Source organism: Rattus norvegicus, chromosome 6, assembly GCF_021556685.1.
Source record: "Rattus norvegicus strain SHRSP/BbbUtx chromosome 6, alternate assembly SHRSP_T2T, whole genome shotgun sequence".
In the NCBI taxonomy this organism is placed as follows: Eukaryota; Metazoa; Chordata; class Mammalia; order Rodentia; family Muridae; genus Rattus; species Rattus norvegicus.
The window spans coordinates 31,225,321-31,239,303 of NC_141539.1; the positions used below are offsets into that span (position 1 = coordinate 31,225,321).

Consider the following 13,983-nt stretch of genomic DNA (forward strand, 5'->3'; position numbering starts at 1 on the left):
AAACACGGGCCCGTGTACAGCTAGCCAGCCACTAATCACAGAGCTGTATCCCCCTCTTAGGTGGTCTCCATAGCACGCAGCTGCAGACTCCAGCAGACACACTGGCTGGCTACTCATCTGCCACATGCAGGGCAGGAAGGACAAGCAGGACATGGAGTCTGCCCATGTGTCCTTTTAGCCTGGAACAGTGACTAGCAGGTTTCAGGAGCTGAGAAAGCTGAGGTGACCTGGAACTCCCCCACTTCTCTTGAGTCCCATGTTTCACCAAGGGGTCCGAGAGCAGAGCAGCAGCGAAGAAGACCACAGACTTTCTAGGTGAGTCATTTTATTTGCCAAATATTCTCCAAGTCCTTGTCACCACAACTTCACATAGCTTCGTATTTCTCCTCCTCCACACCCTCACCTACTACAGGGGCTTTAAGGGTGTAGGCAGGAATGAAGACCAACACAAACACATAATTTCCTTGACTTGTTTCGAAATGACCCTTCTGGCAGTGCCCAAGTTTTAATGCCCCATTACTGGAAAGTGATCTTCACAAAGTACACATGATAAGACTATTTAGAAGAGCACAGAGAACAGAGACTTGAGGGGTGGCAAACTGCCTTTCAGAGTCTGGAAAGGTAGCATTTGTCCCTATCAAGATTAGCTTTGTAAGTGTCACGTGCCACACGATAGGTGGGAATATAGAAGAACAATATTTACACAAAAGGAGGAAGAGAAACCAGAAACACGACAACGAGGCTACTTACGCTAACCCATGTTCCAAGACATCCGCCCTCACGGGGAAGAGCCCCCTGAACGCCACCAGACAGGCATGAGCTACATTCTTTCCCGTTCCAGAGGAATATCTACATCTGCTGTCAGAATCTCACAATATAAAGCTGACAGAACTTCATATACAAAACAGTAGGACAGTATTCTCCAACATTCAGACAGAGGTGGGCTGATGCCATTGGACGACTTAAGTGGGTGTGGCCTAACGAGTGAGGTAAGCACGGGAGAGGGACAGCACACCTTGCTTTGCAGCCTCAGTGGCATTGCCAGGGGCCAGAGCACCAAGTCAACACAGTGAGGGACTAAGTCATTTCTCAGTCCTTAAAACCAAGGACGCAAAGTCGAGTTTCTGTGGAGGGGCAGCATCCACTGTCACTGGCTGTCCCTCTCCTGCCATCTTAGTGTTTGGGACACAGACTCCTCAGGCTGATCTCAAGCCTATGGGTCCAGGCAGTCCCTGCTCCAGAGCAAGCTCAGTGAGCGCCTAGCTTTTCCACGATAAATCATTTCCTTCCTCTCAACAGTAAAACCTAATTAAAGACAAGCAGCCTCTGTCAGGTTCCAGTGCCTGGGGTTCAGGCCACATCGTAACAAAAGTGGCAGTTCTCCATTCTAGTCCTCCCATGTCACAAACACAGAAGGATAAAACCTGTTACAGCTTTTAAAAAGATTAGTTTGGAACTGTTTTATAAACTAAAAGATGGGGTAGCCACTAAATCAATGACGATTCCAAGAACATTCATAACCCAGACAGGAAAGAACGAAGAAAACCAGCTGAAGGCTTCTTTCTTAGCCTTGCACAGGGTGAGGGGGCTTGCAGCGGCTTTTCCAGGGGAGCTCTTTGGGCAACAGAAAAGCAAGAGGACTCCATGGGAATATGAACCTAAGGCAGGGAGGGGAGAAAGTGAACGAGTCAGGAAGACCATGAAATTTACAGAGGAGCTGAGAGCCACCGCCCAGCAGCAGTAGCTGAAAGCATCTTCACCAGCCCCACGACTCAGGCCTCGCCTGCATGTGTCCCCACGCCAGCTGCACCGCATCCACTCTCCTCCAAGCACCATCAGCGGCTGCCTATTTCCTCCCTCGTTTGTGAGTGGTCTTGCTGAGCTCAGCTTTCTGGGGCTGTGCTGGCGCTGGCTCCGGCTCTGGTCCCGCCAACTCCTCACTCCCGCTCTGCTCCTTCCCTGCCCTTGGCTCTGGCTGGCTCTCTGGAGGCTCCGTGCGCGCCTGTTGCTGCCTTCGCAGAGAGCGCCGCCTGCCGTGCTGCTGCTGCTGCTTCTCCTCCTCCTGCTGCCGCCGCTTTATCTTCATCAGCTTCTCGAAGCTTTTCGTGGTCGTCGGGTTCACAACAAACCAATCCTACAGGGGAGAGAGACATGGGGACTGCTCAGAAACCCCTAAACGACAAGATGAGGGGCAGGAAGCATGGAGAGAAGGCAGTGTTAGGTATACAGCAAAGCAACGAGGGAGCAGACGGACGGACCCTGGAGCTCCATTCTGGAAGAGTGCAGTGTACATCAGCTTTCCTAAATGTAGTTGTGCAACGTATGCTTCTGGGTAGTTCCGTATGTCATCAGGACACAGGTGTGGTAGTGCAGGCCTGAAATCTTACAGCACTGAGAGCCGGAGGCAGAAGGATCATTTTCAAGATACAGCTAGTCTAAGGACAGCCTGGGCTGCTCAACACCCTGCCTCAAAGACCCAAACCTGGGCTGGAGATGGCTCAGCAACTAAGAGCATTTTGTGCTCTTCCAGAGGACCCAGCTTCTGTCCCCAGCAACCACATGGTGGCATCTGACAACCACCCATAACTACAGTTCTAGAGTCTGACCCCTGGTGTCCCCAGCACAAGGTGGTACACATGCATACATGCAATTTCACACAGAAGGAGGAGGAGGGGGGAGGAGGGGGGAGGGAGGGGAAGATGGAGAGAGGGGGAGGAGGGAGAGGGAGGGGAGGGGGGAGGAGGAAGAAGAGGAGGGAGGAGGAGGGAGAGGGAGGTGGGAGAGGGAGAGGAGGGAGAGGGAGGAGGAAGAGGGAGGAGGGGAGGAGGAGGGGAGGGGAGGAGGAGGGAGGGGGGAAGAGGAGGAGGAAGAGGAGGAGAAGAAGGAGGAAAGAAAGAAAGAAAGGAAGGAAGGAAGGAAGGAAGGAAGGAAGAAAAAAAGGAAGAAAGAAAGGAAGGAAGGAAGGTTGTGGTTACAAACTGTTTACTTGTCCTGTCACCTGTCACCTCCTCTTGAGACAGGAGCAGATCCCCAAGCAGACCCCCTGAGTGCCATTCTTCCTTCCTTCTGACTTCCTGTAAGTCACTCTTTGAGCCTCATTATAGAAAATTATGTGGTAGAGGAAACTTACTATAAAGTATTCTTCTGGAAAAGCAAAAGCCAGAATCTAAGTAATCAAATCAGTCTCCCAGGTCTGAATAGCAACTCACAGGAAACAGCTAGGCCAGAGGAGCACAACCATAGGTAGAGGAGCACCACCACAGGACAGATCAGTGAGGCCCCAAGTGTGCATTAGTATGTGATGAATTCCCCCCCCCCCCAAAAAAAAAGAAAAAAGACTGGAAACAAACAAATGAGTGAAGTGCAGCCTCCCAACGACGACACAATGAAAGGTGACAGCCACGGCCACCTGTGCTTATGGAGCTTTTGAAACTCAGTCCAAACTGTAAGGCTTCAGAGAAAGCACACGGGAAGGCCTGATAGCAGAACATGTCAAGTGTTTCACTGCTGCTCACTTCCTTTTCAGACAGGGCCTGATGGGGCTGGGGCTGGCCTTGAGCTCAGTGTGCAGTTCTGACCTCCAACTGCTGAAGTTCTGCCTCCACCTCCGCAGTGCCAGGATTGCAGGTGACACTGTTATCTTATCACTACATTTATCAATGGAGTAAAAGCAATATTCCAAATCCTGGGATAAAGAACTGATTTTGCAAGTGGTTACTTTGCCATGTTCCCCTTTTCTTTGTCTTCTGTGGTGCAGTTTGTGTGAGAGATGCTCAGGGGTCAGGAGCATTGGCTGCTCTTACAGAGGATCCAGCATCCACAGGGTGACTCTGTAATTCTAGTTCTGGGAGAGCTGCTGCCTTCTTTTGACTAGCAAGGGTAGCAGACACCCACAGGACACAGACATACATTCAGGAAAACAGCCATGTAGATGATGGTGAGTGAAGGGAGAGGAGCTGATAACTAAAATCTACTTCCCTAATTGTTTCTTGATTGGGTCAATAAAGACAGCAGTAGCCAATTGTTGGGCAAAGGATAAGGTGGGATTTCTGTGTCCCAGGAGGAAGAGAAAAGGACTTGGAGAGAATTGGGAATGCAGAGCGGATAGGAAGGACAGACATGCAGGTCTCAGGGCCGATTGTAGTCTCTGCAGGCAGATGGGGAGGCTAAGGAAAATGGGGCAGGATATGCTTCACCTAACAGTTGTGTTATCTGGTTGGTTTTAAAATATTAAGGCTGTCTGGTGTTTTCCATCCACTGCAACTCGGGTGGGAGGAGAAAGCAGACCACGGGGTGGTTGGTCGGTAGAATGCAAGCAGGAGCTCCAGGAGTTCTCAGGAGGGGTGGTTGTTAGGAGGCACAGTCTGCCAGCCAGAGGAACGGGAAAACAGAAGCCAGCCACATGGCTGCTCTCAGAGCATAGCTGGGAACTCAGGGAGAGCTCCCAAGAAAGAGTAAGCGCGTTTTTAAAACTACACACAACTGATGATAATTTATAGACTCCCAATTATTAGAAAACATTAAAACATCTGAACGTTTATCGGAAGAAAATGCTGTAAAACAAGATCAAACATGTAACTTCCTAATGCTTCATTTAATCATAGTTAAGAGAATTCTAGGGGCTCAAAGACGCCAGCCAGTGAGCTTTATTTATCTAATTTTTTTCACAGAAAATTTCATTTACATTCATGTAATTTCAGAGAGCATTTAACTCTGGCAAGTTCAACATGAGTATCTTTGCCAGTCCTAGAACATAAAGCCAGGGGGGAAGGTCAACTCTGACAGCTTCACGATAGGGCACACTGGATTACATGCACAACGGAAGGTAGGGAGCGTACCTCGGCATGGATGGAGTTGATGTGATACTTGACACCACTCTCTGACACAAATTCTTTCTGACACAAAAGACACTTGTACTTTCCAGCCACGAAGGTGCCCTGTTTCAAAGACAGAAAGAAAAGAGAACCACAGGTAAATTCAGAAAAAATACCTGGGACCTGGGCAGTGATTGTGAGAAAAGGAACGGGGAGTCTCTTAATCAGAAGTCATGGGAAATGGTCCAAAACAGCAATGTATTTTACAAAATCCAGCTAAGGCAAACCCTCACCACTGGAACCCACAGCACCGCAGCCCATCCTGCCACGGCCCTCCTGCTGCTCCATCCCGAGTCTCTGCTTCCTTCACCTCGTTCTCTGGCACTCTTTTTTTTTTTTTTTTTTGGGTTCTTTTTTTCGGAGCTGGGGACCGAACCCAGGGCCTTGCGCTTCCTAGGTAAGCGCTCTACCACTGAGCTAAATCCCCAGCCCCGTTCTCTGGCACTCTTGATTCTTCTCCACAAGCCATCAAACACCCCAGGGTCATTAGAGACACCGTGGAACATCCTTCCCACTGTGGTAATACCTAGCTTAAGGACTCAGAAACTATCCTAGTGGCACTGTCCTAAGCTCTGCTACCCAGACCTGGCACCTACAATGCCCTTGGTGCCTTCTTACTGAGATTCCCTCTCCCTGCTGAAGTGCAGGTTTCAGCAGCGCTCATCTGTGTGAGAAGAAACTTCTGTACGGTCCTGGAAAGAGGCAGCATTTTTCATGGCTTGTGGGCTGTGGGGCACCTGGGTTAACATGAAAAAGATTCTGGGGGTTGGGGACATAGCTCAGTGGTAGAGCGCTTGCCTAGCAAGCGCAAGGCCCTGGGTTCGGTCCCCAGCTCCGAAAAAAAGAAAAAAAGAAAAAAAAAAGATTCTGGGAGGTGAGTGTATGTCAACCTGACGCTCTGTCCTGTCCCCATCCCCCGAGGCCAGTAGAGTCCAGATGGGTTCATCTGAGGACTTCTTAGGAAGGGAAGATTATGGCAAAATATGGCAAGGTAGGCCCAGTGTGTGAGGACCAGGGCAAAGGAAGCAATCTCTGGAATCTCTGGGATTCCAAATTCATAGACTTCCCTTCCAGTTCCTTCCAGGTAGGTGTGACAAGACTTTGCTGACCTTTTCTGTATCCTAGATGCACCTGCTGCCCAACCCAACAGGACCAAGAATGTGCATGATCCTGAGGCCAAAGACAGCCTCTGATGACGGCCAACAGGATGCCTGGTTGTCCACCTAAACTGAGCCTTCTTCTATGCCAGACTACCAAAGAGGACACTTTAAGAGTACATAGAAAATGTTACAAACCAATGTACAAGAGCCCAGGTGCGCTTTAAGGCCAGATACACTACTGTAGACAGCCTCACAACCCTGAAACAGAGAAGCAAAAGTGAGTACTGTGCCATACAGAACCTTCCCTTAGCAATATAATCATTTACTGACCAGTCCCACATTTGGAGGTAGAAGATCACCAGTGCCATAAACCAAATACCAAACAAAACAGAACAACCAAAAAAACCCAACAACAACAACCACCCACACATGGAAGGCACAGAGGCAAGAAGGAAACAGGAAAGAGAGGATGATAAAGAAGATGAAAATGGCTCCAGGAAGTCTAAGCTATTCCTGTCCTTGCTCTTCTCACTGATGTTTAACAGAACACACAGTCTGAGACTGTATATGTATACGTGTGTGTGTGTGTGTGTGTGTGTGTGTGTGTGTGTGTGTGTGTGTGTGTGTGTGTATTATATTATATAAGTATATAGTACATGAGCACACTGTAGCTGTCCTCAGACACCAGAAGAGGACATCAGGTTCCATTACGGATGGTTGTGAGCCACCATGTGGTTGCTGGGAATTGAACTCAGGACTCTGGAAGAGCAAGGAGTCAGTGCTCTTAACCTCTGAGCCATCTCTCCAGCCCCTCAGAGCTATTTTTAACTCTGTTTAACTTGGTGGAAATATACCAACTGCATTTGTATTTACTTCTTCTAAAAGGACTACACTATCAGCTCTGGTGCCAATTTTGAAGCTAATTGAAATCTCTGTCACTCTATCATGGAGAAGTGGAGTCCATTCTCACTCAGTGTGTCTGGGTTAGCCCTCCTGTGATGGTCTAAGTAGGAAATATGCCCTATAGATTTCTGTCTTACTCACTGGCTGAGGCATCTTGTAAAAGAAAGCATTTAATGAGGGACGGCTTATAGTTTCAGACTATGGTGAGTTCGTGACCGTCATGGAGGGAAGGCTGGTGGATGGCAGGCATGGTGTTGGAGCAGAAGCTGAGAGTTTACACTATCCACAAGTCGGAAGCAGAGCTGGGGCTCACTGGGAATGGTATGGGCTTCTGAAACCTCCAAGCCTGCCAGACACACGTCCTCCAACAAAGCCTCCTTCCTAGTCCTTCCCGAACAGTTCTGCTAACTAGGAACTAAGCATTCTAACACATGAGCCTACAGGGCCATTCCTTTTTTTTTTTTTTTTTTTTTTTTTTCAGAGCTGGGGATCGAACCCAGGGCCTTGCGCTTGTTAGGCAAGTGCTCTACCACTGAGCTAAATCCCCAACCCCTCCAGGGCCATTCCTATTCCAACCTCCAGATTTCCTGTGGGAACACTTGGTCCCCACCTGGTAGCACTGTTTGGAGGTGGCAGACCCTCTGGGAAGTGGAGTCTTACTGGAGGAAGGACATCATGTCCACCACCTGCTGCTTTCCTTCCCTCACTGTGTTGGTTTGAATAGGCTTGGCCCCGTGAGTGGCACTCTCAGGAGGTGTGGCTTTGTTGGAAGAAGTGTGTCCCTGTGGGGTGGGCTTTGAACTTCTGCCCAGTGTGGAAGAGTCAGTTCTCTTGGCCGCAGTCAGATCAAGGTGTAGAACTCAGCTCCTTCTCTAGCACCAGCCTGCCTGGATGCTGCCATGCTTCCACCTCCATGAGAATGGACTGAACCTCTGAACCTGTAAGCCAGCCCCACTTAAATGCTGTCCTTATAAGAGTTGCCTTCATCATGGTGTCTGCTCACAGCAGTAAAACCCTAATTAAGACAGCCATCGTGATGGACTCTGGTCCTGTTAGAACTGTAAGCCCAAACAAACTCTTCTCTCTGTAAGTTGTTCCTAGTCATGAGATCACAACCACAGAAATATAACTAATATATCTGTGATGTCTTTGACTAACAGGACTGTATGGAAGGAAGCTGTATAAATTGTGCAATGAGACCTTAAAAGAACTGAGTCTTTTAGCTTTGTGTCTCAAGTTAGCCACATACATATACATTCCGTACTGGCAATTCAGCTATCCTGCAGAGAGACGGAGAGATAGACGGAGGGCCATGCAGCAGATTCTTAGAGGCCTTTGCTGAGAGGACAGGGGGGAATCACCTGGTTAGGACACTGGATGCGATGATACTTCTTGATATCTGTCTTCCACTTGTGCAGGACCTCCTGGCTGAAGGTAGGTAACCCAGGGCGAGTATATTTTAACTAGAATACAAGATACACTGGATTGCAGGAATGCAACTCCCGACCAGAACATGCTCAAAGCTTCATCACACGTTGAAGGGGTGGGACAGGAGGCTGTGGTGGCACTGCCTTTAATCCCAGGACTCAGAGGCAGGAAGATCGCTGTGAGTTCAAGGCCAGCTTGGTCTACAGAGTGAGTTCCAGGACAGCCAGGGCTACACAGAGAAACCCTATCTTGTGTGTGTGTGTGTGTGTGTGTGTGTGTGTGTGTGTGTGTGTGTGTGTTGGGGGTTGTGATGTCTTGTATCATATACATCTGTGCGCCTGTGTGTGGGTTTGTGAGTGTGAGCAGAGGCACCCACAGAGACAGAGCAGGGCTTTAGATGCCCTGGAGCTGGAGTTACAGGCTGCTGTGAGCTGCCAAAGGCGAGTGCCACACAAATCCATCCTGGGAAACAGCCTACAAAATACTATCAGTGACACATGACCTTACCTTACGGTCATCGGGGACCAGGTCCTGGAGCACCTTCCTCTTCGGCCATTCCTTCGTTAGTTCAACGGAGGCCAGCTCCTGAAGATGGTACACAGCTATCTTGGCCGAACGCCGCTGAACTCGGCCTCCACCCTTTGTCTCCAAACTCATCTCCTTTAAACAGTCTGGCTGTCCTGACTCTGGGAAGAAGACCTACAGGTGGGAGATATGAAAACATGGCTAAGTGGCTTCAGTCACAGCCAGTGATTAAACACGATGCCCTTCTTTGCAGGATGAAGCCTGTGATGCTAGAACAGGGGAGTAGAGTCAGAGAGCCTCAGTGTTCCCAGGCCAGCCAGTCTAGCCTACAAAGGATGCATGCGCACAGGTGTGTATGCACACTTTAACATACATGTTAACACACAAACACATAGCCCCAAACACACACGAGGGTAAGGCAGCAGGAGAAGATGGCTCTCCCAAACCCACACTAAAAAGACAGGTATGATGGTGCATCCTTGTAATCACATCACCAGAGCAGCCGAGACACCAGATCTCCAAGGCTTTCTGGCTGGCTAGAGAGCCTAGCAAAACGGCAAACCCTAGGCCAATAAGACCCTGTCTCAATGAGAATGGAGGGCAGCTACTGAGAAATGACACTAGAAGTTGTCTTCTGTCCTTCAAATACACATAAATACAAACACACACACATATAGACACACACACCTTCTCTTGCAGAAAACCTGGATTTGATTCCCAACACCCCCATAGTAGCTCAAACTATCCAGAACTCCAGTTCCTTGAGACATGACACCTTCTTCTGACTTCTATGGGCACTAAGCACTCAACCCGGTCCACATACATACATGCAGGAAAAATATTCATGCATGTAAAGTAAAGGTACTAACTACTTAGGGATTGTGGGGATGGTCTATGGATCAAAAACCTATCATAACACTGGAGTTGGTATGTCTAGGACTCACACAAAAGCTGATGAGCACAGCAGGTCACCAGGAATCCCAGCACTTAGGAGGCAGAGACAAAGTTGTGCTGCCTAGGGAGACTACCTAGAACTGGTGAGCTCTGGCTTCATTCAGCAAGACATCCTTCCTCTATACATGATCAAGGAAGACACCAGAGGTCAACATCACACTTTATACACATGTGCACTTACATGTGTGTGTACCTGCAAATACATGTGTGTTCACACACAGGAAAACACATCCATGTTGTAGTGGTCTGAATGAGAATGGCCCTCATGCTCTGATGTTTGACTACTTGGTGCCCAGTTGATGGAATTATTTGGTAAGGATTAGGAGGTGTGGGCTTGTTAGAGGAGGTGTACCACTGGAGAACGAGCTTTGAAGTTTCAAAAGACTCTTGCCATTCGAACAGTTAGCGGTCCCCTCTACCCTCACCTTCTACTGGTAGATTAAGATGTGAGCTCTCAGATGCCCTGCCATGATGAATTCAACCCTCTGAACCCATGAGTCCAAGGAAACACTTCCTTGTGAGCTGCACTGGGGACACACATTGGACACGGGTGGGAGAGACAGGCACAGCACGAATCCTGAATGGCTAGAGAAGAATCAATACTCACAGGTCCATGCTCTGACCTCATGTGGTACGCGAGCCCAGCCTTTGACTTGTATGGTTTCCCACAGTGGTGACATTTCAGGGTCAGTTTCTCCAGCTCGGAAGCCTCTTTGCCGCATTTTCTAACATGGTACAGATATCCCATGATGCTGGTGAAGGTACTAGAGCAGCTCTGAACACAGGAAGGAAGCCCATGTTAGACCGCATGTGTCACATGATCTCTAAGGTTGTCAGAAACCACCACGCACCATGACCACAAAGACGGTGAGACGACGCTCACCAGCATTTCCCTGGCACAATCCTCCTTCTCCTTGGCAATCCTGCCTATGAGCCAGATGGTCAGCCAGTTCAGGATCACTAAGCAAGCATAACCACACACGCACACCAGGTCAGAACCTCCCTGCTGAACTGTGACCCAGTCCCACCCCAGTATCACTAGCCAGCAACATCGCGCTCCTCGTGGAATGAGCTCATAGCGTCACCTTCATCTCACTAAAGGCTGGTAACGAAGCCCCTTCGAGAAAGGAGGATGCGGGGATATACTTGTGGAGAGGAGAAAAATAAAGAACTACTAATGACTGCAAGAGATCTGGGGAAGTGGGTGCCAACCCTATGCCACCAGGGGCAGAGGAGCAAGGAACCTGAAGGGGAAGTGGAGGAAGACCAAGAAGACAGACCTGAGACTCGGGGCGGAGTCGGCCACCTTGGCTCTTACCTCACGCATGCACCTGAGCTTCCCCATTCTCTTGAGAACTGTTCGCAGCCGCTCCCGCTCGCTTGGTTCATCCACCTCATCCCCTGCCTTCAAGATTGGCTGGAAACAAGAGAAGCAAACACGGTTCACGAACAGAATCTATGAGCCATACCGATGTTGCCGAGTCCCAGTTCTGGTTCCATTCTCTGGATGGCATGAGATAAATAAAATGGAAACTCCAGGTCTGATCTTTACCCTTCAGTACAGGATAACCTAAACACACAAACGGTCCAACTCAAAAATTTCATCCTGTGTTAGTCCAGCAATGGAGAGTCTTACGCAGGCTCCTATGAAGTCCGGCATCTCCACTGAACTATCTGTACCAAGTAAACAACACCCAAACACATAGCACCAGCCAAGATGAGAAAGATAGTGGTTTACTGGCTCCTTGTCCCTGCATCTCCATGATCTACAGCAAGGACCAGTCACGTGAACTGGAAAAGTATTTTAGGATGGACTACTGTCCTGGCTATGAGGCTTGTTGGACCTGGGCTTCCGAGCGGCGTGAAGGAGGGCCAGGTGTGGGCATGCGTCTTTGGGCAGCAGCAAATGCTCTGAATGCAGCGGCAGGAGCTCACCGTCCAGCCTAGAATCCCCGAGATGCTTCTCTACCGCAGAGAAGACTCCAGGGGCAGGGTGCTCTCTCTACCCACCCCTGAGAATTCCTACCCAAAGAAGAGACCAGCTCCTCTTGCTATGTCTCGGGCTACAGCACCTAGGAGGACTTCCCCATAGTTGGAGCCGGGCCTTAGATCTCCTATATCCCAGCCTTCGCGCAGATATTCCATCCTCCCCAGGTTCCAGAGCTCCCTCCCCTCAGCCCTTCAAGCCTTCTGTGAAATTTCTAGTCTCTCTTGACACAAAGCTACCGAGATGGAGGTGGCACTGCAGATATGGACAAACCAGGCCCAGGATATTTCTTTCTTTTTTAAAGATTTAGTACTTTTCTTCCAACCTAATTTTTTATTGATTATTTGGAGATTTCATACAATGTATCCCAATCACACTCGCTTTCTGTCTTTTGCATGCACCACCCTCTAATCTGCTAGAGTCTTAGCTGTTTTCACTGAGCTGACACAGCGCTATTGTTGCTGTTCCCACATCCTCCTCCTACTGTCTCTGGATTGTATGTGCAATTGTGGCTTGTGGGCATATTTCCTTCCCTGGATAACCGCTCACAAGCCTTTAGGGTTCTAGCCTGTTGTCCCCATTCCTAGCATTCTGAGCAAAAAAAAAGAAAAAAAAATCATCATTTCAGACAAGGTTGTGCTATGTAGTCAGATGGCCACGGCCTTGTACTAGCAATCCTCCTGTCTCAGCTTTCTAAGAGCTGGAACTATACAGGACTGTGGACTGTGAAACCGTTTAAGATTTGCTTTTCCCCTTGCCATAGTTTTAATATTCCTTTCCCTGATGATCAAAGAACTGGACCTTCTCACATATTAACTGAACATCTGAAATCCTCATGTGCAGCTAGGTAGGTACGGTGCCTTACTTCTATAATCCCAGTCCTTGAGAGGTAGACACAGCAGGACTAGGAGTTCAAGGTCAGCCTCAGCTACACAGGGAGTTTGTTTATTTGATCTCAAAATAAAACAAACAAAACAAACAGTGATTAAATGTTCATGCGTATAAGGAAGCTGAGGCAGAGGACTGCTGCAAATTCACTGCCAGCCAGGATTTGTGAATTTCAAGCAAGCCTGGAAGGAAGTGGGTGGGTGGGAAAGGGGGCAGAGGGAGGAGGAGAGAGGGAGAGGGAGGGATTTTTCCATCATTTCTGGGTTCATGGATTATACAGCAATAAACCCGGGTGTGCACGTATTCCAATATGGTATCTTATAGTTTTAGCTATCTGCACAGGAATGATGTAACTGGGTCATACTGGTTCTACTTTTGGCTTTGAGGGAATCTCTATACTGACTTACGTGGTGGCTCTACCAATTCAGTCCCACCACCAGTGGATAAAGATTCATCTTTCCCCACATCCCTTGTATTTTTAAAAATTAATTTAAAAACTTTTCTTTTAAATAAATATGTATTTGTGTTTGCATGTACATATGTATGTATGTATGTATGTATGTATGTATGTATGTGTATGTGTGTATATAACTATCACATAGGCTCACAAAGACAGGAAACTCTTACCAAACTATTATGATTGGCCATGACGTGATACTTCATTCCTGCCAGTGAATGAAGTTGTTTCCCACAATGATGGCAGGTAAACATTTCCTGAAAGGAAAAAGAGTCAGTGCTCAGTGCCTGAATGTTCAAAGGAGAAAGTCACTAAATGCCATCAGCTGGGCCAGGCTGGGCCACTACTTTCTCACTGTGTTATGGCTTGGATCTGATGTTGCCACAGGCCCATGCGTGGAACAACACGGGGTCCCTGGCTAGTGTTACTATTTAGGGAGACTGTGGAACCCTTAGGAAGTGGAGGCGGGGGTCTGACTGGTGGAGGAGGTTCACTTAGGAGCACCCTCTGTAGGTTATGACCCTGCTTCCCTCCTGTCCCGAGTCCCGATTCAACTGCCCTTTGAGAAGCTCTGCCCCAAGTGCTTGGTACTACAGATGAGTCACTGAAGCCAGTATGGTTCTGGACAGGCTTCTACCCTCCCAAACCCTGACGCAAAGCCAACCCCTCCTTTTAGCTCTTTGGGTCAGGTATCTGCTCACAGTGATATAAAATAATGAACACATTAAAGCAGTTGTCACTTTTTCTGCACTCTACCCCCACACATTAAAAATGCCACTAGTAGTAAAATTAAATAAACATGCAAACCCAAGCCTGTACATGCAAAGCCTGTTTTCTCTAATGCACAATGCTACCCCTAATTAGCTC

At 48.5% G+C, this 13,983-nt stretch overlaps 1 protein-coding gene across 8 annotated transcripts in view; it reads right to left on the reverse strand.

The window, feature by feature from the left end:
* Positions 1 to 308: 308 nt before the first annotated feature.
* Positions 309 to 13,983, reverse strand: part of Zfp512 (zinc finger protein 512) — a 30,989-nt gene continuing 17,314 nt past the window's right edge. For all 8 annotated transcript variants that reach the window (NM_001430718.1, NM_001430716.1, NM_001430715.1 and 5 more), the window contains 8 exons: positions 13,287 to 13,373; positions 11,103 to 11,201; positions 10,392 to 10,559; positions 8,813 to 9,004; positions 8,239 to 8,340; positions 6,170 to 6,232; positions 4,839 to 4,937; positions 309 to 2,134 (listed from right to left, as the gene is read on the reverse strand). In NM_001430718.1, coding sequence (NP_001417647.1) covers positions 1,847 to 2,134; positions 4,839 to 4,937; positions 6,170 to 6,232; positions 8,239 to 8,340; positions 8,813 to 9,004; positions 10,392 to 10,559; positions 11,103 to 11,201; positions 13,287 to 13,373 — 1,098 coding nt within the window. In that variant the 3' untranslated portion in view covers positions 309 to 1,846. The remainder of the gene's footprint in view (positions 2,135 to 4,838; positions 4,938 to 6,169; positions 6,233 to 8,238; positions 8,341 to 8,812; positions 9,005 to 10,391; positions 10,560 to 11,102; positions 11,202 to 13,286; positions 13,374 to 13,983) is intronic.